This window comes from Muntiacus reevesi, chromosome 4 (assembly GCF_963930625.1).
Source record: "Muntiacus reevesi chromosome 4, mMunRee1.1, whole genome shotgun sequence".
In the NCBI taxonomy this organism is placed as follows: domain Eukaryota; kingdom Metazoa; phylum Chordata; class Mammalia; order Artiodactyla; family Cervidae; genus Muntiacus; species Muntiacus reevesi.
The window spans coordinates 71,351,951-71,376,627 of NC_089252.1; the positions used below are offsets into that span (position 1 = coordinate 71,351,951).

Below are 24,677 nucleotides of genomic sequence, written 5' to 3' on the forward strand. Positions count from 1 at the left end.
CACTCCTGTGCCTCTTCTATAAAGACCCTTGTGATCACATTGGGCTCACCTAGATAGATAGATGATCTGGGATAATCTTTCCACCCTTATTTTAATTTAATAACATTTGCAAAGTCTTTACCATTTATGTTAGCATTTATGAGTCTCAAGGATTAGAATGTGGTTATTTTTGGAGAGGGGGTTGGTTAATTATTCTGCCTACCACAGGGATTTTAGAGGTTTTACTGTTATCCCATTTCTCCCTGAGGCTCTGTTCTTTTTTTTTTTTTTTTAGTCTCTCTGTTTTAAATTGAGTAAAACTATTGACTTTATCCTCAAGTTCACTAAATTTATCCTATGTTATCTTTATTTTTCTATTGAGCTTTCTCCAGCAAGATTTCTTTTTCTTAAATTTTGGAAATTATATGTTTCAGTTGTGTAATTTCCAGTTGGTACTTAAAAAGAAAAACTTTGTTGACATTTTTATATTTTTAAAATTTGTTTTCAGATAATTCTTAACTGTTTATTGAAGCATTTTTGTGATGGCTGCTTAAAATTCTTGTCAGAAATTCCAACTAGTGATTCATTTTGGTGTTTGCATCAGTGTGATTGTCTTCTCATTCAAGTGTGTTTTTCCTGGCTCTTGTTGTGACAATGTGATTTTCTTTTTTTAAATTATATTTTGGACGTTTAGGATATTAATGTTAGGAGACTTCTGATCTTATTTAAAATTTCTATTTTAGTAGGCAGTTACTCTGCTTGGGCTTAGCGTGTAAGTCCTGGCCTACTTTTGTGAGCTCTGTAATTCCTGTGATAATTGAGTTTTCAGAGTTCTGGCAGTGTTGTTCTCCTCTGCGTTATTCTTCTGGCCCTGCAGGGACTCCTGTTTAATCTCTACAGGTGTTACCTGGACTGACCGATGGGTGTCTGTCTGTTCAGTTCCCCCAACCCCCCACCCCCCACCCCGGGTGTGGGGCAGGGAACTAGCTGTCCCTTTGGTGCATCTGGTCTTCTCTTCTCTGGATGTGGGGTGCAGACGCTGCTGCTGCTGCTGCTGCGGCCTGGCTGGGTTGTCCCGATGGGGATTGAGAAATCTATCTTCTAGATAGATCACTACTGAGCTTCCCCTTTCACAGTACTTTGTCCAGAAAGGATGTTTCGCATTTGTTTGTTTATTTGTCTTTCTATCCTGATTGGTGGTTCCAGGAGGCAGGCTCTTCTGGTGTCCACTCGTGGATAGGTAGGAGATAAAAGAAAAACCCAGGGAGCTCACAGTGATGCTTTTCCGCACATACTGAGGGTCCTTAGCTATTCTGTCTACTTTCTACCTCTCTGTCTGTTTCAGATTATCTTTATGATTGTCTGTTGAATTACTTCTACGATATTTAGTTGTATTTAGAAGAGAAGAGCGGGGAAATGTGAGCCTATACTATAATATTCTAGAACTTCTAGAAGTCTAACAATTTTTATTTCGGTGTATGTGTGCTGGTATTTATTGATAGTTCTATGAATGGTCAAGGCTTTTGCTTTTACTGACACCTTACTTTTCAGAGTGTTTCTCTGCATCTGTTGTTGAGTGTTGTCTGAACAAGTTAAGAATTATTCTTTTGTTTAAATTGTGTGCCCTTAAATTGTGTAGGAGTCAGAAATGTCTTGTTTTAATCACTGCGTCTTTTTATTTACTAGTTTTATTTATTTATCTTTAGGGAGTGGAGCAACGGCTGTGGTCCAAGCAGCGTATTGTGCCCCTAAAAAGGAGAAGGTGGCAATCAAACGAATAAACCTTGAGAAATGTCAGACTAGCATGGATGAACTCCTGGTATGCACTTCTCATATTTCTTGTATATTCATGTTAGAGTGGGAAATAACTTGAAGTTTTTTATTTTTTTAAAAATAAACTTGTGATTTCTTCATTAATAAATATTGCTTATTGTAAAATTTATAAAATCCTAGTAACTAAAGAGGAAGAAAATCAGTTACAATTCTCTCATTCTGAGATTGACACTAAATGTGCTATAAGTACACATTTTTTTTTAGTCATCTTTGTATTTTTATGATGATAATGTCATATACTTGTTCTTGTCTTTAAGAAATTTATCATAGAATTCCATGTCTATAAATATGAATATAGTTTTCAATATGTATGTAGTGTTCTGTTGAATATTTCATCTAACCTGTTCTCTGGTATTGAGTGATTTTTGTGTTCTCTTTATTGTTATAAACAATGCTTGCTTACTTCTTTCTCTCTTTAAAATAGTATCATGCAGTTGTGATTCCTGGGTCAAATAGAGCATCCTTTAAAAGGCTTTGGTCTTGTAGGAACGTGGGACCAATCTGCATTCTTACCGTTGATGCAGATTGAGAGCATCATTGGCAGCACTGGCTCCTCCAAGAGTCAGGGAGAAGAAAGGGGGCCCCGAGAATCTACAGCTGTATGAGGTTTCTGCAGTATTAAGAACCATCAACACAGGGATTGTTTGGCAGTTCTTTTATACTCCATGACACCTAGAGTAGTTTTAAGTGTGTAGTAAGTATCAGCAAGCGAAATAAGATAGTTTTTCCGCATCATTTGATTTTTCAAATCCTCAACTTCTTTGGCTTAAAATGGAAGTATATTTATCTGCTTCTGCTTTGTATACCTCAGGTTTTTCTTGAAGATTAAATGGTACAGTACTGGAAAACCATAAACTACCCCTCAAATGTGAATTAATATTGTTAAATTGTTAAATAATTTCTCTAAGATCATGCACACTTATAGTAGAAAGAGCAGAAACTAGGACTGGGATGATTTGTCAGTCTAGAATTCTTTTCCATTGTCCCAGATTGGGTTTAATTTGTAGTATAACTGTGATAAAGAGATAATATAATTATATATTAAATTTTCAGCAGATGGGGCAGATGTATTTCTTCAGGAATTGGTAATGCATATGCAGAAGCTGAAGAATTGGGTTGCTAGAGTGATCTTGAGTCGTTTGGTGAGAGAACACATACTTGGAAGGAGATGCTGACTGAAACATTATGTGGTGAACTTGGGTTTGCAGCTGCCAGCAAGGACCTTGGAGCACCACTTGGACATGTGAACTGCAGGGATCATAAAAGATGCCTGAACTGTAAACTCATTCTTATTAAAGAAAAACAGCATTTTTAATCCATGTATTAACAGTTGAATTTGAAAAGATGAATTCCTATCATTTGCCAGTTACTTTTCAGTCGTGTCTGACTCTTAGCAACCCCATGGACTGCAGCCTACCAGGCTCCTCCATCCATGGGATTTTCCAGGCAAGAGTACTGGAGTGGGGTGCCATTGCCTTCTCCTCATAATCCATAAGGATGGTATAAAGAGGAATGAAAGTCTTTTTATTTACTACTTTATGACTAAAGCAACTAAGGCTCAAAGTTTAATAACTTGACTAAGTTCATATAACAGTAATAGCAAACACCTTTTCAGTACTAGGCGTTAAAGTGTACCTTAACCTCAGAAACATCTCCGAGATAGGTAGTTGCTCCACTCCGTAGATGAGGGAATTAAATCATGATAAGCAACAGAGTCTGGACTAAAAAATCAGGTTTTTATGACTCAAGTCTACTATTTTTTTTAACTTCATAAAATACTAATAAAATGATTAAATTTTAGTTCAAAAGTGTAAAGAGCATCTCTTCTCAAATATCATTTGACATTCTTGAAAGTAATATTGGTGTTATTACACTAGGGCCTTACTTTTAGAGGAATGCAAATTTGATATAGCTTAGTGAAAGGAAAGAAATTTGGTTAGACCTTTATAAAATTTGCCCACATATTCCAGAACTCTTTACATTGCATATATAGTATTTGCAAATCAACAAATAATAAAGATGGGGGAAAGTGATTTAAAGTGACTTTAAAATAATTGGTGCATATGAAGGTAGGATTCCACTCAACCCTGAACAAGTATCAAAAATATAAAGAATGCCTGATTTGTGGTATTTGTGGTAGTGTTAGGACTTGAGATCTAAGTGCCAATGGTTCTGTATCTAAAAGGTACAAAGGCCTTCAATTTATCTTTTAAAAAAATTATCAGCTCACCATACTCAACTTTTGATGTTGTGGTTGTAAGATTTTTTTTTCAAAACTGCCTTCATTATAATGCAGAAAGGATGCTCTGGGTTCTCCAGAGAATACTGATGTAAACCAATTCCAGGTGTGTATTGTGTGTGACAGTTACCAGTGAGGAGGCGGTATATTGCTCCTTTCTCTTGTCAAAATGTTTTCTTGTCTAACAACCTTTGCAAAAAGTGTGATCACAAAATCAGCTGTCAGATAGTACTGCATCTATTTTCTCCAGAGATTTTACTCACAGGCTCTAGGAAAAGCATAGAATGCAGGTGATTGAGATTTTTCTCTCCTCGTTAAATGCTTGGACCAGTTTCATTGGACAAACATCTGAGGGGACCATTAAGAGGCTTAAAATGTCTTCTATCTTAAAGCTCACCATCTTGTTGAAGAGTTAAGGTCCTTGTCTGCTGTAGAAGGCAGAGTGTGACAATGCCTCGGAAAAGTTTGAGTGCTATGCTGAAGTGCAAGGTGGATGTGAACTCCCTGTTATGAAGGTGGAGGCCTCTGTGGAGATGTTTGTGTCCTGGGCCACCTGGGCTGGGAAGACTTGGAAGAGGCACAGAGGGAGACCCTGCTGGGTAGGGCTTTAAAATCAGCAAAGGATAGCATATTATCTAATAACGTTATAAATGTGTTGATAAAATATATATATTAATGTAACTGAGGCGTTTTCATAAAACAGTTCTTAATTATATTATGTGGAATGCACTATGATTTTTTATCCTGTTTTTGTCTATTTTTTAATGTGATCTGCTAAGTTTGTTTCATGACCCATATGAGTTGGATCTCATAGGTTGAGGAACACTGGACTGCACAAAGAGATATTGAGACTCTAAATTGAGGGAATAACAATGTAAAGAAAGACACAAATTCTGTCAAAATTTTATAGATGGAAAAGTTGTTAGTTCTAGGATGAGCACTTCTTGATGGCAGAGACTGTTCACTCTGAATGAATGAATGAATGGATAAATTAACATTACTTGGGGAGTGACTCAGTAATGTGAAGTGAAGGAAAATCAACTATGTTGGAGTAATTAGAAAACCAGGGGGATTGCAACACTATTTACAGTAGTTAGAACATGGATGCAACCTAGTGTTCATCAACAGATGAATGGATAAAGAATCTGTGGTACATATATACAATGGAATATTACTCAGCCATGAAAAGGAATGCATTTGAGTCAGTTCTAATGAGGTGGACGAACCTGGAGCCTGTTATACAGTGTGAAGTAAGTCAGAGAAAGATAAATATCATGTACTAACACATATATATGGAATCTAGAAAGATGGCACTGAAGAATTTATTTGCAGGGCAGCAATGGAGAAACAGACCTAGAGAACAGACTTAAAGACGTGGTGGGGGGTTGGGGGAGATGGAGAGGGTGAGATGTATGGAGAGAGTAACATGAAAACTTACAATGCTGTAGGTAAAATAGATAGCCAATGGGAATCTGCTGGGTGACTCGGGGAACTCAGATGGGCTCTGTGACAATCTAGAGGGTGGGATGGGAGGGAGGTTCAAGAGGGAGGGGACATACGTATACCTATGACTGATTCTTGTTGATATCTGACAGAAAGCAACAAAATTCTGGAAAGCAATTACCTTCAATTAAGAAATAAATAAATTTTAAAAAATGGAAAAAGAAAGCCAGAGGGCAAAGAATAGAAATCAAGATGAATGAGTTAAAAAGGAGTGAACAATGGTCAGGAAAACATGGCTTTTGAAAGTCTGAGGTGGAGCACTAAAAATTCCAGACAAAGGTCTGGTACTCCAGACATATAGGACTGTCAGGAAGGCATTTTCATGACTAGGAGTAGAAGCACTTATGAGTGTTGAGGAAGCTGCTGTGAAATTTGAGTCAGAATGAGGCACGTGGGATCTTTGTTGCAGTGTGCAGGCTTAATTACCCTGTGGCATGTGGCATTTTAGTTCCCTGACCAGGGATCAAACTCATGTCCCCTGCATTGGAAGGCAAGTTCTTAACCACTGGACCACCAGGGAAGGCCTACCACAATTTCTTTATCCATCTGTCAGTGGACAGCTATGTTGCTTCTATGTCCTGGCTACAGTAAACATTGGGGTATGTGTTGAATCCTAAATTCTTGAACACAGTTACAATTACCTGGGTCTTACGATATGGTCCCAGGTAATTAAACAATGAAAACCCATAAAAACATATTTATTTTCCCTATTTAATTGTTGACCTTTCCTATGGCTCAGTGGTGAAGAATCCTCCTGCAGTGCAGAAGAGGTGGGTTCCATCCCTGAGTTGGGCGATCCCCTGGAGTAGGAAATGGCAACCCACTCAAGTGTTCTTCCCTGGGAAATTCCATGGACAGAGGAGCCTGGTGGGCTTTGGTCCATGGGGTCGCAAAGAATTGGACACAACTGAACGCTTAAGCACGCAACAGGGTTGTAATGTCAGTGTAGTAAAACTTTTTATAGGAATCTTTCCCCGATTGTCACTCCTAATTTTGGACAATTCACCTCTTCAGTGAAATCGTATAGTATTTAGTACTTCTCCTATCAGACCTTATTCATATGTATTGTAAATTAGTATTTGTCTAACTTCTTCACCAGACCGTAAGTTTCATGAAGGTTCATCATTATACTAGTACTGCACCTGGCATAAGGTAGGCACTTGGTAAATTTCTGTTGAAAGCATGACCTGTGTTTAGACAGGTTTACTCCTGTGTCTAAAGTCTGTCTTGCATATTTCATCCTTTTCTTCTTTTCTGTAATTTTATGTGCTTTGTACCTTGTACTGCTATAAAATCCCACATCTTGTAAAACACAAACGTAGTTCCCGCCCACTCTGTGAAGACTTCTTGCCTTAACTGTTCTTTCCTCTGGAATTCTGGTAACATTTACCTCATTCGGCATGTATATGCTGTCCTGTACATTCTCTCTTATGTGTACATATCTTATCTATTCAAGTCCTATATAACTGTGCCAATAGGCAGGTGTTTATTACTTTAGTTCCTCTTCCTTATCCTTTGTATTTACTTAGCTTTTAGTACAGAAGATTGTGCTGGTAACCTAGTGGGTAGAAAAATGCACACAACGAAGTCCTTGCCATAAAAGGACCTACATTCGAGTAGGGAAGATGAGAAGAGAAGGAATACCTTTCGTTGAACACTGCTTATGAATCAGGGATTTGGAGCAACTTTTACACAGTTGATCTTACTGGACAAATACCAAGGGTATAGGTCAAGTACATCAATAAGTAAAAAGCTGCATAAAGCGCTGTAGGATTTCATTCATTCAGCAGATATTTATTGAGGGTAGACTGTGTGCCAAGCACAATGATAAGTGCTAGTAATACAGAGTCTGATCTCTCATTGAGCTTACAGTTTTGTGAGGGATGCAGAAAAATAAACAGGCAACTACAGTATGGTATGATAATTCCCACCATGTGTAGGAATCCTCTTTTAAGTACTTGCTTGGTTGAAGTTCTCAGTTTCACAGGGGAGGACAGGCAAATAAGCATCCAATTTTCTATCCATACATATGTGCTATAATTATAATGTAAGATGTGCATGGAGCTTAGAAGCCAAGAGAAGGGACACGTCACTAAAGCTGGGAAGCTGGGTGGAAGTGGTATTTTGGCTGAGATTGGCAGAGTGATTTGGTCTTTTTAGCTGGATGAAAATGAGGGAAGTGTACTTTAGGCAGAGGGAACAGTAGGGTTAAATGTGCATAATTAGAAGCAGCATGGGTCACTTGAAGTTATATTATGGCTGGATCTTGAAGTTATTAAGGCTGAATCATGATTAGAAGCAACATGGCTCTCTTGAAGTTATTATCGTAGGACTGGGGTGTGTTGAGGGTAGTTTCAGTGGAGGCAGTGAGAATGATGGAAAGATAATCACACAGGAAAGATAAGCACCACAGGACTTTTATAAGCATCTTATCACACCAAATCCAGTTTAAATTCATTAATTGAGAATAGTATAAGCTTAGACTTTGGGCTCAGGTTTCTACTTTTGATTTAGCTTATGGCCTCTTTAAAGTGAGAACTGTTAATCATTTCACAAAAATGAGATGAAGCTATTTGGGGGAAGAAAGGGCCAAACAAAAAATCCACTCTTTGTTTATTAGTAATTATTCTCTGTGACTGTAAAACCTGATTTCCCAAGATTTCTTCAGGGACACCTTGAAGTAAAAAATGTGTCCCACTGGAGGCCTCTGTGGTACTGTGCCAAGGTGTGATAAATGGTACATTTCTGGTTTCAGAGATTACTGGTTTAATGAGTGAAAGGAGTAGGAATCAGAATGAACTGAGGGAAACAAAGTGGTTTTTTGGTTTAACCATTCTTGAAGAGATCAGAACCACGAAAATCCTAAAAAGGTTGTGACATAGTCTTTGGAATTCCCAAATTTGGATTCAGTAAATTCTAGTATTGTTTTAGGCTTGCATATAATGAATTACCATGTTTTCTCTTCTTTGTAGAAAGAAATTCAAGCCATGAGTCAGTGCCATCATCCTAATATTGTGTCTTACTACACATCTTTTGTGGTAAAAGATGAGCTGTGGCTAGTCATGAAGCTGTTAAGTGGAGGTGAGTAGAGTACAATGAAATGCACTTTCATTGTACAATGAAATTTTCATGGTTTGGAAAGTAAATACAAATGTTTTCTTTGGTTTGGCTTTCATGGACATGCATTTGAGGAGATACTGGGATTACAGTATCTAACAATACTAGTGTACAAGGTGAGACAGGTTTTACATGTTGCATTTGGTTGTCACGCTTCTTCAATTTCTCTTAATTTAGGATGGTTCCCTCCTATTTCCTTTCTTCCATTTCACAAACTTATGAAAGGTCTGGTTTGAAGGGTCTATCTTGTAGGATGTTCCACATTCTGGATTTTTCTGGTTATTTCTTCCTGGTGATGTTTAACTTGATTTATATTCCTCTGTTTCCTACAAATTAAAAATTAGACCTAAAGGGTTATTTGGACAGAGTATTTTGTAGGTGGTGCTGTGTACTTCATATTGCATCACGTCAAGAAGTAGTAGTTGCTGTCTGGTTGTTTCTTAAATAGTGATGTTGATTTTGATTGCTGAAGATTATGACAGCCAGGTCTCTCCATGGAAAAGTTGGCTTTATTTCCCTTTGCGGCTAGCAAGTAGTCTTTGGGATGATACTTTGGCACTGTGAGTATCCAGTTCCCCAAGTCTTTGATCTAATGATTTCTAATATCCATTAACAGTCCTTGTTTGAATCAATTATTTTGTCAGAAGTTGCAGAATGGTAATTTTTTCTTTTTTTTAATTAACATTTATAAAGTGGCATTCTTCGCTGGAAAGGAACTTTCCCATATTAACTGGGACTTTTTGATTATTCTGTACTGTAATTCCTACTTAAGAAAGTGAAGTCGCTGAGTTGTGTTGTGTCTGACTCTTTGTGACCCCATGGACTGTAGTCTACCAGGGTCCTCTGTCCATGGGATTTTCCAGGCAAGAGTACTGGAGTGGGTTGCCATTTCCTTCTCCAAGGGATCTTCCCAACTCAGGGATCGAACCTGGGTCTCCCGCATTGCGGGCAGTCACTTTAGACAGGATAAATATGTTTTTTTAAGGATCAATTTTCACAGTAAAGAATTAGTTTAATTATCACTGCCAGTGATTTTTTTTTCTTTTTTCCCATTGAGTGATGCTTTCTTTTTTGAAGTATTACTATATAAACTCAAGGATTTTTTTTTCACATATTCAGTGCCTTTCAATCGGTTACACTCTTTTTTTTTTTTTTTTTTTTTTGATGCTCAGGTTATTCAAAATTTTGTTAGTGGAAGTCTCTTCAAACGTACTGTGGTGTCCTTTTGACATGATCCATCAATCTTTGATAACCTTGATTTTTGGTTCAGTATAAATGGTTCACATATATGTTCCTCTTCTCAGAATCAGCCAACATTCTAAGGAGCCCTGATCCTTTTTATGGGGAGTGGTATTCAGAAAGCATAACTTGGATATCTGAGTACTGCTACTATTTTGTCCCTGCTTCTGTTTGGAAGAGCTTGGATATATAGGATATTAAATCATAATTTGACATTAGTATTTCCAATTCAGATTTAACATTGCAGACCTTTAAAACTTTAAAAATTATACTCGAATCTCTTTTCTCTCACACAGAAAATCTTGGTCCCCCATATTAACATAATTATGTACTGTATCCTGCACTATTGTGTATACAATTATTTCTGCTTTAGTCCTTAGAATAAAATGTAAGTATTGCTAATTGCAAACAGTGGACCCTTGGTATGTATAGATTGAAAATTTTGTTATGGTTACCCAGAAGTCCATGCCATGTACTAAATTGGACATTTTGCTACATCATGGATTTGAATGATGTGGCGAGATAGGACAAGTGAGTGATGGAGCTGCCCAACTTTCCCATCACTTTGCTGTTTGTTTGCATACATATTTAACATGGGAGCATTATTTTCCATTTTCGGTTGTAGTGTAGGATTACAGGAAAGAGAATCCATGTTTGTTATTTAAATACCATTACTCATTGAACACCTTACTGCCCCAGAGAAGCTTTAAAGAAAATTCTGTAGGCTTTAGAATTAAGTTCTAGATTTTCTACTTGGTGGTTATGCCCCTAGGCAAACTCTTTGAACCTATTTACTTGTCTGTTAAATGGGATGCCTTTCCTGCATTTCAGGGTTTTGGGGAGGAGAAAGTGAGATGACTGTGTAAAGCATCCACCACTGTGCTGACATGTAGTAGGTGCAGAAGAAATTTTAGTCATTGATAATAATGATCCCTTTTATTTGATGCTTTTCAGTGTAGCCAGAATCACCTTTTTCTTTCAATCCCATTAGTGACACACTGGAGAAACTGGATTGCTTTGATAAGGCCCTGTTCATATGATGGTTGGAAGCCTTGCTAACACCAACCACCTTTCAAGATGGTGGTCAAGCATGGTTCTTTCAGTATGGACAGATATGGGAATATTAGGTAATACTGTGTCTTTCGTTATTGATCACCTATAGCATAATTTTCTTTATATGTAATTTGCAAAATGTGTAATACAGAGTTTTTAATGTTTTGCTAAAAAGTCCTCTGATGAATAGGAATAAATTGTCTACTTGATTCTCTCATCCATAGCTGTGTGTCAGTCCATCCTTTCTGCTACTTATAAGCAGAATGCCTTAAAAATTTTTTTGGGGTTTGTTTTTAAAGAATTCCCATTCCTCTCTCAGTGAGTATATGTCCTGATCACAAGGCAGGATGTGATATATGTAGCTGGGTGGGATGTCTTTGAAATGTACCTTTCTGTTCTTCCAGGTCTTAAGTTTCCTGGGATGGTGCCCAGTTTTTCCAGCATAGCACTCAGCAAATTTCCTGGACAATAATTTTCAAATATGTTCCAAGCATTAATTCTTTTAAAAATTACTTTTAATTTTGTGAGTCAACATAATCTTGCATCTAAATGTTTACTTTAAAAATATTAAAAATTTTGCATCTTTTTTAGGAAAGTGTAATCTTTTGTAGTTTTAAAGTGAACACATTTAAACTGAAGAGATACATTAAGCAATATGTAGAAAACAAAAAATAGAACTAAGCATGACAAAAAAACCTTTTTTTAAATAGGAGGGAACTGTCAAGATAGCGCAGTTAAAATGCCTTTCATCAAATACTTATTGATTACCAATACATTGGTGAATCAGTCAGTCAGTTCCTTACTCTTATGGGTCTTATAAGAAAAAGTTGTAATTAAATAATTATAAGTGTGTAGAGTGCCATGAAGAAGTATCAGGTATCATGGGAACAAATATCAGGAGAACCTAATTATTGAGGGAGAATGGCTGTGATGGGATAGAGACCACCTTCAGGAGGTGATGTTTTTCAGAAGACTGGAAGAATAGGTAATAATTAGCTGGGTGACATGGATGTGGAGGTGGTATCAGGGGAAAAATGGGAGAAAGACCCCGATAGAGGGAACGCTGTACTGATGGTGCGTGGAGGCAAGATGGAGGAGAGTGGTGTGTCTTGGGATCTGATACGGAAATCACAGCTAGAGCAGAGAGAGTGAGAGGTGGGGACCATTGAGAAGCAGGGGCTCTATCTGAATAATTTAAAAATGTAAACAGCCAGAGTTAACACAAATATGTATAGGCTACATTCTTTCATATTAACTTTTCCTTTCACACTAACTTTTCCAACCAAAGTGTTTAAAACGCATATTTTTGACTTAGCAACATTGTACTGATATAGAATTTAATAATCTAATTAAATTTTAAAATGGAACTGCAACTGGCACTCTTAAGCCCATGGACCAGGAGGACATCATGGTTAAAATAAGTTGAAATGTGCCTATTATAATTATTTTGTAATGCTTTCTTATACCTATGATATTCTTATCTTTTATTAATTAAATAGTTGGAACTCATGTTGAATGTTGAAATTTATTAGTATAGAAGGTTAATCTTTAGAAATTAGAACCACTTTCTATCTAAATAGCTATTTCTACCATTTATTAGCACCAAACTGCAATATAGGATTTTTAGAAATCAAAGTAATTAAGAAAGCTTCTGAAAGGAAAAGATAAAGAAGAATCTGTAGGCTTTAAAGGGAGGAACTATAGAAATGCAGAAATCTAATTTAAATTCACTGTCTTAGTGAATTACTTTGTGATTTAAGAATGCTCTCATCTTTGTCATCTTCTGAGAGAGAAAAAGTATGGGACTTCTTTGACCCTGAGCATGACCCAGGTAAAAAATACATGGTATTGTGAGTGACCAGTTTTGGATGGTCAAGCAACAGTGAGGGTATGTCTGCTGATCGGAAATGGAATACTCAGAGCAAGCAAATTTTGGCTCCTTTTAAAACTTATATGGTTTAGGAAGACATTAGCAGCACCCAGTGGCTAAAGATTGATTAAATCTTGGTAAAAATACTGGTAACTAAAATGGGTGAATTAATTTTGGACTTAGAGTGTTTTCCCATAAAAATAAACTGAGGAAATAAACATGTTGACTGAGTGATTAATTTGATTGAGCTATAATTGTCAGATTTAACAAATGTCTTGAACTAGCAACTGCTTCACCACTTTTTCAATATCATTTTAATGTTTAGTAATGATTTTCTTGGACAGTAAAAATTTTTCACTTTTTTTAAAATGTTCTGTGCCATGGACTGTGAAGGCAGACGTGAGATAGTTTGGGGAGTAGATGATCTACAGTTTAATTTTTTGCTTTATTAAAAAATTTGTACCAAATCCCTCTTGTTTTACATTATTTAATTTACTTGCTTTTACTTTAAAAAATTCTTGGGTTTCAGTGGACAGTCTAGGTTGTTAAAGTGCAACTTCTTGGGCCCTACATCAGATCTCTTGAATGGCAATCTATAAGATCTGGCAATCAGCATTTTTAGCTAGTTTGCTAAGTAATTTCTTAATGTATTAAAGTTTGAGAAGAGATTATCCCTCCAGAACACTTCCAGATTATGCCCAAGGACATAGTATTCTATATGCTGATATAGGCTTTCTTCATTGTTCCTTTTCTTTAAATATTAATTTGAATCATCCAGTGTTAGTTTTCTTTTGCTTATACCTTCATCTTTCTCTTAGTTTATATGAAGAATTATATATAATTTCTATATTTCAAGAGGGAGGATCGTAGGCATTGTGTAAGATGCTGCAAGATGCTGAGGATATCATATTGGAAAGAAGGGGGAACCTTCCAGGACCAATATTTGTCAGTTAAGGATGTAGATCTTAGTGGCATGATCATCCCTCACGTATAAAAATCATATTGTTGGGAAACTAAAACTGAAAAGACAAGTTATCCCAGGGAAGAAGGGGCTTCTTATATAGCCTTGTTTGGTATATCCATTCTGGGCATAATCTGGGAATGTGCATTGCTTTAATTTCCCTTTTAATCACTGGGTGATGTGAAATTAATAGAAATCTAAGATTTTTGAAAAGGAGTTCCTGCTTCAGACTCATTTAAAATGTGTATCTGGTGACTTTGATGTGCCCCAGGGTCTTTGTTGCCCCATTTCTTTGATCTACCAGACTAGAAGGTCCCTGAAAGTCAGCAGTCATGCTCTGGGGATCTGGACACATACTCTGTGGCACCTAGTTCAAGATCTCATATAATATGGCTTAACTATTGAATGAAAAAATTGTGATTTTAATTCCTAGTAGGAGTTTTTCCCTTTGCATTCCTTATTTTAGATATTCTTTACAGACATTTAATTCAGTTGGCATTTATATATATGTTTTCTTACTGAACAGTTCTTGGTGTGGCCTGGATTTCTCAGAAGAATGAAATACCTGGCCAGTTGGTATAGTCACTTTGCTCTGGGGGTCAGTGTGTGATTGGTTAAACTAAACAGAACAAAACTTATTCCTTAGTTCCCCTCTTTGTGGATCATAGTCTTATGAATCCCAGAAATAAAGAGGGAGAAAATCTTTAAAAAGTTACCAAGAATCTGAAGTCTCCCATTATTTGTTTACAGAGAAGAAACAGCCTGTCTCCTGCTAGAGGTGGGGCGTGGTAGTTGCCTTGCTTTCTAGGATGGGGAGGGTGGGATCTGGGAGCTTTCAACCAGTTTTCCCATGTTCAAACCTTTCCATCAGTACCTCCTCACATCCTTATATGTGGTCTAAGGTGTTTGTGTTCTGAGCCTTTCTGGAACTCAAGGGAAGGGATCTATGTTTTCCTAACTGATACACCTCCTCTGCAGGCACTGAAGTTTCCAGTTTTCCCCCTCTGCATACTCAAAGTTACTTTTTCTGCTTTCTCTCTTTCAGAAAATTAATGATGTATCTCTTCTGTTATCTTGTTTTCTTTTTTATTCTGTATTTATGCCCTTTTTATCAGGCTTATCAAGTTAGTGGATTTCCAGTGGGAGCTGAAGTAAATGTGTTCAGTTCTCTCATGTTTTCAAGGATTCCATCTAGACCACTTCTTTCCCTCTATTGGAAATATATTTTTTTCTTTTTAAGTGTGTGCAATAAAAAACACCCACCAGGGCAAGTTTTCAATAGAAACTTTTGCCAAGAAATGGACATTCAGTCTTTTCAGTGTACTTTATGTTATATTCCAGACTCCTTGGCACAATTTTTAATATTGGAGATTATTTTGTTTTGGTTCTCTGATCTTTATGGGCCATTGTACTGCCAGAAATCCTACTGATCTCTAGCAAGCTTTTTTTTTTTTAATGGTAGATAACATTCTGTGATTCTAATTATTATGTGCTTAGTTGTTCAGTCCTGTCTGACTCTTTGCGACGCTAAGGACTGTAGCCTGCCAGACTCCTCTGTCCATGGGGATTTTCCAGGCAAGAATACTGGAGTGGGTTGCCATGCCCTCCCCCAGGGAATCTTCTCAACCCAGGGATTGAACCCAGGTCTCCCACGTTGCAGGCAGATTCTTTACCAGCTGAGTCACGGGGAAGCCCTTAATTATTATGTTGATGTTTTTTCCCTCCCTCTGATTTTTAGTAGGAGTATCATTTCCCATCCTGGGAAGACTGAGATTGATAATACATCTAGGCTTTTATTTAAAGAGAACTGCCACTTTTATTCCTTGCATAATTTTTTTGCTTTACCTGTTTTATTTCTATTACTTATTAACCTGAAATATAATTTTAACCTTTAAATTAGTTTGCATACACATGTGACATTTGACCTGCATTTCAGTTGTGTTTTATATCTTTATTTAAACAATGTTGCATACTCTAATCTGATGTTAGAAACCTAAATTGGTTTGTTAGATCTTTTGCTAGAGTGTTATTGACAGATATGGTTTACCTAGGGATTCTTCAGAGGTGATTTTAAAAATCCTCTATTACCTTTTTCAAATTCTCATTAGATGTCTCAAGAAGATGCTGGTGTAACACTTCTATTTGGATATTAGCAAGTTGCTTTCTGTTTTAGAGTAGAATTAATATATTATTAATTTTAAACTTTTATATTTCTTTATATTGCTATTTTTTCCTTCCTTTCCTACACAGCTAAGTTTATGAGAAGAATTACATGTGTTTTGATTTTTAAATGGCTCTGAATTATATTGAATGAGTTAAAATATTACGGAAAACTGTTTCTTCTCTTTTCAGGTTCTGTTCTAGATATTATTAAACACATTGTGGCAAAGGGGGAACATAAAAATGGAGTCCTGGATGAAGCTACCATTGCCACAATACTCAAAGAAGTGCTGGAGGGTTTGGAATACCTGCATAAAAATGGACAAATTCACAGGTACGTAAAAGATAGCACTCCTCTCTTTTGGATAAGTGCAGCAGTAGTTAGTAGTGTTTCATTTCATTGAGGCTATTCCTTGTTCTTTGGCGCAGTTACTCATAATCTCTGAGTGTTAGCAGGGCTCTTGGTATTATATTATTAGTTCCAATACACTGTGGTTACACAGCTAGTAAACATTTAAAAAATAACAAATGCTCTAGTCAAATTGGAAACTCCAAAAATAAATTTCTAATTTCCTACCAGGAGTCAATTGCCTTAATCAACTGATAACAGTTTGGAATATTCCTTTCTAATTTGTTTTATATATTGGGTGTTTTTTGAAATTATTAAAAGCTTTTGTAAAATAACTTTTAAAATTAACCAATGTTATTTTTTTAAATAAAATAACATTTGAAGAGCCATGTAGCATTTCATGGCTCAAGTATTTCTGGCTCTTTATATCTATTCAGTCCCTGTGTACGGATAACAAGAATTGCTATCTGTACAAATGGTGATAGATTCTGTTAGTACAAATTTGTTTAGTCCTTGGTTTTGGTTTTCCTTCATTTGAAGTTATGTTTATTTCCCCATCATTTCTTGAGGATAGTTTCCCTGGATATAAGAATTTGTAGTTTACATTTCTTTTCTTTCAGCACTTGAAAGATATGTTACTTAATTCTGGCCATCATGGTTGCAGATGAGAAATCCGTCATGTGAATTGGTACAAATAAGTTGCTTTTCTCTGGCTGTTTTCAAGATTGTTTCTTTGTGGGACTTCCTGGTGGTTCAGTGGTTTAAGACTGTGCTCTCAATGCAGAAGGCACAGGTTCAGTATCTAGTTTGGGAACTAAGATCCCCCCATGCTGCACGGCCTAGCAAAAAAAAAAGCTTTCTTTATCTTTGGTTTTCAGAAGTTTAATTATGATGTGTCTTAGTGTGGATTTCTTTAGGTCTATCTAGTTTGGGGTTCCCAAATTTCTTCAATCTAGGTTTTTGCCCTCACCAATTTTGGTAAGTTTTTTCTGGGACTCTAATGGTGGAAATGTTAGATCTTTTGTTGTTGAACCTGTATTGTACCATAATCCTTCTGGCTTGGTTTTCAGCCTATTTTTTTTCTGTGTTCAAATTGAGTAAATGTTCTTGATTTGCTTTTAAGTGTGCTGATTCTATCCTCTGTCCTTTCTATTCTACTCTGGAACCCATTTCTGGAGCTTTTATTTCTGTTAGTGTAGGTTTTCAGTTATATAATTTTTATCTGGTTCTTTTTACATTTTTTGTTTTTTTGCTGAGATTTTCTGTTTTTCATTTGAGAATTTAAAATTGCATGTTAGAAGCATTTTTATGATGGCTGATTTAAAATTCTTGTGAAATGGTCCCAACATCTGATTCTTCTTCATGTTGATATTAGTCTTTCTGTTCCTGTTTCTTTTTGGCCATGACATGTGGCATGCAGGGGCTTAGTTCCCCACCAGGGATTGAACCTGTGCCCCCTGCATTCGGAGCACAGAGTCCTAACCGCTGAACTGTCAGGAAAGTCCCTTAGATGTCTTTTCCTTTGAATTTTTTCTGGTTCTTGGTATATTGAATACTTTTTAAAAATTGTATCATGGATATTTTGGATATTATGTTAGAAGACTTTTGATCCTATTGAGATAATGATATATTGAAGTAATATATTTTAACAGGCAATTTCCCTGATTTTGAGAGCCCTTGCAGTGGTGTTCTGGTTTGTTTTGTGTATGTAGCACTAGAGGCTCTCTTCTCGATTCCTGCTGATGCCACCCATGGGAGTAGAGTGCACTTGCCCGGCCTGCTGCTGCTAGGTGGAAGGTGGGAGAGAGTGGCTGTGCCTGTGAGTCTGTGAACACTTCCTTTGGCTCATCTTGTGGGCTGCCACGTGATGCTAGTTGGGCTCCCGTTCATTCTCTGGTATTGCCTGTGGACTTGAAAGGCACATTTTCTAGGTCACCTTTTGCTACTGGGTGAGGAGTTGGGAAACACTGGGTCTCGGTCATCTATTGCCACTGTGTAGAGGAGCAAAAGGTACCAGACCTGGGTCACTCTCAGCTGCTGGGTGGAAGAATGGGAGGTATTGACTGGGCCTGTCAGTGGTGCTGGTATAGGCAGCATGGACCTGTCTACACTAGATGTAGATTGGACAATAAGTGAAATTTCCTGTCTGATCTTGATTGGCACCTCTGGTTCTGGCCTAATTGGTCAGCCTGTGACTCTATAGTCCAGCTATGTAATCAGGGATGAGGTCCCTGCTAGGTTTGGTGCCTCTTTGGCCACAGAGAGCAGGCTTAGAGCTTTTTTTTTTTTTTTTTTTGATCTGTACTTGTTGACAGTTCTGGGTTGCAAGATTATAATACCCATTCCAGGATATATGAGATTAAAAGAAAACTCAGGGAAGTGGTATAGTACTATATGAAAGTGGGCTTGAATTCATTGTAAATGTATAGAGCAGACTCTTGGGAAGACCACTAAAAAAGGAAAAAAAGAATATGCTAAGAGAGGAGAGAAAAATAGAATTACATAAAATGCTCAATTAAAATCAAAGGCAGAAAGAGTGGAAGAATACAAGAGATATGTGTATACCTAATATATATAGATAGATAGATATCTTTAAAATCACTTACTTTTAAGGAACTACAAAAAGAACAGACTAAGCCCAGAGTTAGCAGAAGGAAATTAAATAAAAACATCAAGAGTGAAAATATATGAAATAACAGACTAAAAAGACAGTTGAAAAGATCAGTGAAACTAAGAACTGGTTTCTTTTTTTTGTTTTTTCCATTTATTCTTATTAGTTGGAGGCTAATTACTTCACAACATTGCAGTGGGTTTTGTCATACATTGACATGGATCAGCCATGGAGTTACATGTATTCCCCATCCTGATCCCCCCTCCCATCTCCCTCTCCACCCGATTCCTCTGGGTCTTCCCAGTGCACCAGGCCTGAGCACTTGTCTCATGCATCCAACCTGGGCTGGTGATCTGTTTCACTATAGATAATATACATGCTGTTCTCTCGAAACATCCCACCCTCGCCTTCTCCCACCGATTCCAAAAGTCTGAAGAACTGGTTTCTTAAAAAGACAGATTGTTAGCTAGACTCACCAAGAGAAAGAGAGGACTCCAATTCAGAAGTTAAAGAGGAAACATTGCAGCTGACACCACAAAAATATGAGATCGTTAAGAGACTACTATGAACAGGTATATACCAACAAATGGTAGCAGAAGAAATGGGTAAATTCCTAGAAACGCAGAATCTACCAAGACTGAATCATGAAGAAACAGAAAATCTAAACAGACCAGTTACTACTAAGGAGATCAAAGCAGTAATCAAAAACTCCCTAACAAAAGTCAAGGACCAATAATTTCACTGGTGAGTTTTACCAAACATTTAAATAGGAACTTATATAATCCTTCTCACATTCTTCCAAAAACTAGAAGAAAAGAAAACATTACAAACTCATTTTACAAGGCCACCATAGCAAAGCCAGACGAAGACTCTATAAGAAAATTACAAGGTAAACCTATATGCAAAGGTCCTCAACAAAACATTAGCAAACCAAAATCAGCAATACATTAAAAGGATCATGCACCATGATTAACTGGGCTTCATTCTAAAGATGCAGGGATGGTCCAGCATATTCAAGTCAATGAGTATAGTATACCACTTTAACACAATGAATGATAAAATCTTGATCATCTCAGTGTTGTTGCATTTTAGTTGCTAAGTCGTATCCAATTCTTTTGCTACGCTATGAACTATAGCCCGCCACACTCCTGTGTCCATGGGATTTCCTAAGCAAGAGCATTGGAGGGGTTGCCATTTCCTTCTCCAGGTGATCTTCCCGACCCAAGGGTCATACCTGTCTCTTGTATCTCCTGCCTTGGCTGGCAGACTTTTTACCACTGCACCACCTGGGAAGCCCTCCAAGGCTGACGGCTCTACTCTTGTCCTTTTCATTTCTGAAGCTTGAAGATTTCTGTTTTTTATTTCATATTGAGTTATGTGACAGTATTCTCCCCTAATTTATCCAGCATTTTTCTTTGTGTTTGGCACAGAGGAATGGTGTGTCTTAGGGCCAAGGCCTGTGTAGTAAGTGATGAAAATCTGTTTGCCGTGTTGTTGCAATAGAAATTCTCTTATACATTAAATCAGAGGTCCTCAACATTGGCTTCATATTGGAATAACCTGGGAAAGTTTACTAAGTACTGATTACTAGATTCACTGCCAGAAATTCATTTAAGTGATTTGTGATGAGGCCTTGGCATTGGGACTTTTGAAAGTTTCCCCAGAGATCCTTGTATGCAGCCAAGGCTAAAAACCCTGCTTACACTTGAGCTGAGCTGCACTGAGACTTCAGTAGGAGAAAGTTAGGAGAAAGTTGTTTTACTGGGAAGCAGACATCGATGTTTTCAGTAGATTTTGTTACTTCCCATATCTTTAGAATCTAATTGTTATTTCAGATAGATTTGTATCAGTCTGGTGGATTAGGTCAAATAATTTTACTCTACTGTGTAAAATTTTACTCTACTGTCTCTACTGTGTTTTCTCCTTGACCCCCGAAGCTTTAGAGGTTTCTACTAGAGTGAACAGGTCTCTAAATTAGAGTTACACTTTTCTCTCTGTATCTATGTACCCAAATATTTTTTCCTATTTAAAGGGGTTAGCTTTAACAGAAATGGTAGATGTTTAGTCAGTTTAAGATGCATAAATGTAGTGTATTTTTCAGCTTTGTTATGATTCATTTCTTCTCTTGAACTGTGCCTATTATTGGACTTCCCAGGTGGCATTAGTGGTGAAGAACCAGCCTGCCAGTGCAGCCTGCCAGTGCAGCTGGCAGTAAGAGACACGGGTTCAATCCCTGGGTTGGGACGATCCACTGGAGGAGGAAATGGCAACACACTCCAGTATTCTTGCTTGGAGAATCTCACGGGCAAAGGAGCCTGGTGGGCTCCAGTCCACAGGGTTACAAAGAGTCAGACATGACTGAAGTGACTTAGCATGTAGCACATGGCATGCTGTTTGTTGAGTCACGAAAATGTAATGGGGAGAAACTTGTTCTGTACTTTTAAGTTTAATTTTAAAAGGAATTTGCAACTTTGGTGTAATAGTGACATGTGAGAAATGGCATCAAGCTATGAAAAACAGAACTTACTGTTCTTGCTATTTAAGAGTGGTTGGAGGATATAACTGGGGGCTGGTGGGTTGCTTGATATTCTTTGAGATGAGGTTTAAAAAAAAAAGACTGTTATATTGATTTCCAGATACTTAGTTACAAATCTTTTCCTTCAAAGTTCAATTTGTCCTGTTGTGTGTGAGGACAGACTGGTATTTAATTATCCAGTGAACCATTTAACTTCATGGTATTCCTCTAGTTTTACTCTTGGAAGCTGTTCTATAGATTGCAATTTTTGGTCTGACGAGGGAAACATAAATTTATTATCTTAATTGATCAGTAAAAGTAGTCATCCAAAGTATAGGTTCTGCTGATAAGAGATTGCTGTTTCTTCACTTAAGACAAAAGCTTAGGGACTGTTCTGGTGGTCCAGTGATTAAAAATCTGCCTTGCAATGCAGGGACTCAAGTTCAGTCCTTGGTCAGAGAACTAAACTCCCACATGCCTCAGAGCAACGAAGCCCATGCACCACAACTGCTGAGTCTACATGTGTGCTCTGGTGCGTGTGCTCCACGACTAGAACATGCGTGTGTCACAGTGAAAGAGCTGCCTGCCACACCAAGACCTGACACAACAAAATAAGTAAATGCTTTTTAAAAAGACAGAAGCTCAGAAAACAGCTTTTGAATGGGTAACACCAATATTTAACTCAGATAACCATTATATCTACTATGGTGGGCAAGAATCCCTTAGAAGAAATGGAGTAGCCATCACAGTCAACAAAAGAGTTCGAAATGCAGTAGTTAGGTGCAATCTCAAAAGCGACAGAATGACCTTGGTTCCTTTCCAAGACAAACCATTCAGTATCACAGTAATCCAACTCTATGCCCCAGCCACTAATGCTGAAGAAGATAAAGTTGAATAGTTCTATGAAAACCTTCTGTTCATTTCATCATAGGGGATGTCCTTTGATGTCCTTTTCATCATAGGGGACTGGAATGCAAAAGTAGGAAATTAAGAAATAATTTCTGGAGTAACCTGGAGTAACAGGCAAGTTTGGCTTTGGAGTACAAAATAAAGCAGGGCAAAGGCTAATAGTTTTGCCAAGACAATACACTGGTCATAGCAAACACCCTCTTACAACAATACAAGAGATGACTTTACACATGGACATCACCAAATGGCAACACCAAAATCAGATTGATTATATTCCTTGCAACTGAAGATGAAGAAGCTGTATGCAGTCAGCAAAAACAAGACTGGGAGTTGACCATGGCTCAGATCATGAGCTCCCTATTGCAAAATTCAGACTTAAATTTAAGAAAGTAGGGAAAACCACTAGGCCATTCAGATATGACCTAAATCAAATCCCTTACCATTATACAGTGGAGCTGATGATGAATAGATAGATCTGATAGACAGAGCGCCTGAAGAACTGTGGACAGAGGTTCGTAACACTATACAGAAAGTGATGACCAAAGCCATTTGTAAGAAAAACAAAGGCAAAATGGTTGTGTGAGGAGGCCTTACAAATAGCTGAGAAAAGAAGAGAAGCAGAGAGCAAAGGAGAAAGGGAAAGTTATACCCAATTGAATGCAGAGTTCCAGAAAATAGCAAGGAGAGATAAGAAAGCCTTCTTAAATGAACAGTGAAAGAAATAGAGGAAAACGGTATAATGGGAAAGACTAGAGATCTCTTCAAGAAAATTAGAGAAACTGAAGGAACATTTCATGCAAAGATGGGCACAATAAAGGACAGAAATGATAAGGACCTAACAGAAGCAGAGGCAATTAAGGAGAGGTGGCAAGAATACACAGAAGAACTATACAGAAAAGGTCTTAATGACCAGGATAACCAGGATGGTGTGATCACTCACCTAGAGCCAGACATTCTGGAATGTGAAGTCAAATGGGCTTTAGGAAGCATTACTAAGAGCAAAGCCTGTGGAGGTGATGGAATTCCAGTTGAACCGTTTCAGATCCTAAAAGATGATGCTGTGAAAGTGCTGCACTCAGTATGTCAGCAAATTTGGTAGTGGCCAAAGGACTAGAAAAGGTCAGTTTTCATTCCAATCCCAAAGAAAGGCAATGTTAAAGAATGTTCAAACTACTGTACAATTGTGCTCATTTCACATGCTAGCAAAGTAATGCTCAAAATCCTTCAAACTATGCTTCAGCAGTACATGAACCGAGAACTTACAGATGTACGGTTTAGAAAAGGATTTTCTGGATTTAGAAAAGGCAGAGGATCCAGAGACAAATTGTCAGCATCCTTTGAATCTCAGAAAAAGCAAGGGAATTACAAAACATCCACTTCTGCTTCATTGACTGCACTAAAACCTTTCACTGTGTGGATCACAACAAACTATGGAAATTTCTTAAAGAGATGGGAATATCAGACCACCTTACCTGTCTCCTGAGAAACCTGTATGCAAGGCAAGAAGTAGCAGTTAGAACCAGACATTGAACAACAGACTGGTTCAGAATTGAGAAAGGAGTACATCAAGGCTGTATATTATTGCTCTGCTTATTTAATGTATATGCAGAGTATGTCATGCAAAATTTGGGACTGGATGAATCACAAGCTGGAATCAAGATTGCTGAGAGAAATATCAGTAACCTCAAAAATGCAAATGACACCACCCTGTTGACAGAAAGTGAAGAGGAACTGAAGGACATCTTGATAAAAGTGAAAGAGGAGAGTGAAAAAGCTGGCTTAAAACTCAACATTCAGAAAACTATGGCATTCAATCCCATCACTTTATGGGAAATAGAAGGGGGAAAAGTGGAAACAGTGACAGATTTTATTTTCTTGGGCTCCAAAATCTCTGTAAACGGTGACTACAGCCACGAAATTAAAAGACACTTGCTCCTTGGAAGAAAAGTTTTGACAAACTAGACAGTGTATTAAAAATAAAAAGCAGAGACATTGCTGACAAAGATCTGTATAGTCAAAGCCGTGGTTTTTCCATTAGTCATATATGGATGTGAGAGGCACCATAAGGAAGATTGAGCACCAAAGAATTTATGCTTTTGAATTGTGGTGCTGGAGAAGACTCTTGAGAGTCTCTTGGACTGCACAGAAATCAAACCTGTCAATCATAAAGGAGATCAACCCTGAATATTCACTGCAAGGACTAATGCTGAATTTTCAATACTTTGACCACCTGTTGGGAAGAGCTGACTCATTGGAAGAGACCCTGATGCTGGGGAAGATTGAAGGGAATGACAGAGGGTGAGATGGTTGGATGGCATCACTGACTCAATGGACATGAG

The 24,677-nt window shown here is 37.5% G+C and overlaps 1 protein-coding gene across 4 annotated transcripts in view; it reads left to right on the forward strand.

Annotated features, from left to right (window-relative positions):
* OXSR1 (oxidative stress responsive kinase 1) overlaps positions 1-24,677 on the forward strand; it is an 88,057-nt gene that overhangs the window by 16,955 nt on the left and 46,425 nt on the right. For 3 of the 4 annotated variants that reach the window (XM_065933005.1, XM_065933007.1, XM_065933006.1), the window contains 3 exons: positions 1,686-1,798; positions 8,527-8,635; positions 16,147-16,288. In XM_065933005.1, the coding sequence (XP_065789077.1) occupies positions 1,686-1,798; positions 8,527-8,635; positions 16,147-16,288 (364 nt within the window). Of the gene's footprint in view, positions 1-1,685; positions 1,799-8,526; positions 8,636-10,904; positions 11,038-16,146; positions 16,289-24,677 lie in introns of those variants that run through there. The other variant, XM_065933008.1, reaches the window with a different exon arrangement.